Raw genomic sequence first — 1,618 nt, forward strand, 5'->3', positions numbered from 1 at the left:
CATTGCTAATAATTAAACAAAAAGTATATGTAAAACAATCCAAAATAAGAAATATAACTTTTAAAAGTTACATCTAATACTTGTAGAGCAGGGTTATTTAAACAAGGATGCATGAGTGGTTGGAGTCTTTTGTACACATAGAAAACATTTAAAACCTTTAAAATCCTTACCTAGCGCCAACAGTTCCTTATGCTCTATTTTACTCTAAATGAGAAATTTTTATCCAAGTTGACAATTAAGGGTCCCTGGCTGGTGCAAATGGTTAAGATGATCAGCTATTAACTGAAAGGTTGGTGGGTCCAGGGGAACCTTGGGAGAAAACTCTGGGTGACCTAGTTCAGGAAAATCAACCAGTTCTACTCTAATACACACGAGATCACCACAAGTTGGAATTGATTCGAAGGCACTTGGAATTTAGCAATTAATTTAAACCTCTGTTAGAAAATATAACTTACCTTTTCTTTAATTTCGTGAACTTTTCCACTAAGCACAGCATCTGGTTTGATAATAGCAATATTATATTGTTCCTCTAAGAAAAAAATAGAAGAATTTCATTTTCTTGACAAAGTCTGGATAACAAAGAGTTTCACAATTAGAATTATAAATCCCTAACATCGAGTGAATTTTTGTCCATTGAATAGCTTTTTATCTTATTATGGCTTATTAACACCAAAGATTTCCTACTTGGAAACGAAGTGCTGTTTCCATATCTGTGCACAAGGCAAAAATTTACAAAAGATTTTAGTTAATAAGTAAAAAGATGAGTAGGTAGACACTGATGACTTTTCATTGGACTTAAATTCATGGAATTAGAATCATATCCATGACATCAATTCAGCCCAGTATCTCTATGAGTAGAGTTTCAACTCTCAATTATGCAAGGAAACAGTACAAACTGAAGGACTTACCATCTACAGATTTATCTGCTGTCTTATAATGAGACTGTAGTTCAAGATAGCTTACTGAGAATGCCCCTTAGCCTCTCCTCCACCCTCAGAATAAATACACACACACCATGATAGGGAAGACATAAATTGTGAACTGCAGAATAAACAGTAGCATGGGTCATAGTGGAAGAAAGTACTTTCACGATGTTTTGGAAGATATTAAGGGTGAAATAAGAAGAAATGCTGTCCAGATTAGTCATAAGATTCTAATCGGACCGTCATTTACCTGATCAGTTCCCAGCTGATTAACATTGATGCTGTTGCCAGCTTTTTGCTGTTTCAGTAAATGCAGTAAGAAACATACAAACACAGAAAATTCTTGCCATTATTTTAAAGTAAATTGATTTACCTGCACTTTCATCTTGTACTTCCCCAGCATCTTCTGTATCTGAGTCTGCAAGCATAATTTCATGGTACTAAGGAAGAGAAATGCAAGTAAAACAGAGTTATGCTTTAATATGATGATGAAAAAATTTTTAGGAAATTTGTTTCTAGTAAATATCTATAACCCAGAAATAACAAATAAAATGGACATGTGCCTGCATTTATCTAGCACTATTTTTTTTTTTCCAGCAAACTGTCATTTGAACAGAACAAGGGGACCCTGCATGGTTTAAAATCAAGAAGGGAGTGTGTCCGTGCTATATCCTTTCACCGACTTATTCAATCTG

The 1,618-nt window shown here is 34.3% G+C and overlaps 1 protein-coding gene across 1 annotated transcript in view; it reads right to left on the reverse strand.

Moving 5' to 3' along the window:
* The window catches only part of NME8 (NME/NM23 family member 8), an 88,934-nt gene that overhangs the window by 61,977 nt on the left and 25,339 nt on the right, over positions 1–1,618 (reverse strand). The window contains exons 6-7 of the mRNA XM_007950106.1: positions 1,297–1,363; positions 456–529 (exon numbers count right to left, since the gene is read on the reverse strand). Of these exons, the coding sequence (XP_007948297.1) occupies positions 456–529; positions 1,297–1,363 (141 nt within the window). The remainder of the gene's footprint in view (positions 1–455; positions 530–1,296; positions 1,364–1,618) is intronic.

This window comes from Orycteropus afer, unplaced genomic scaffold, assembly GCF_000298275.1.
Source record: "Orycteropus afer afer isolate SDZICR_OR568_19922 unplaced genomic scaffold, OryAfe1.0 scaffold00263, whole genome shotgun sequence".
Classification (NCBI taxonomy): Eukaryota; Metazoa; Chordata; class Mammalia; order Tubulidentata; family Orycteropodidae; genus Orycteropus; species Orycteropus afer.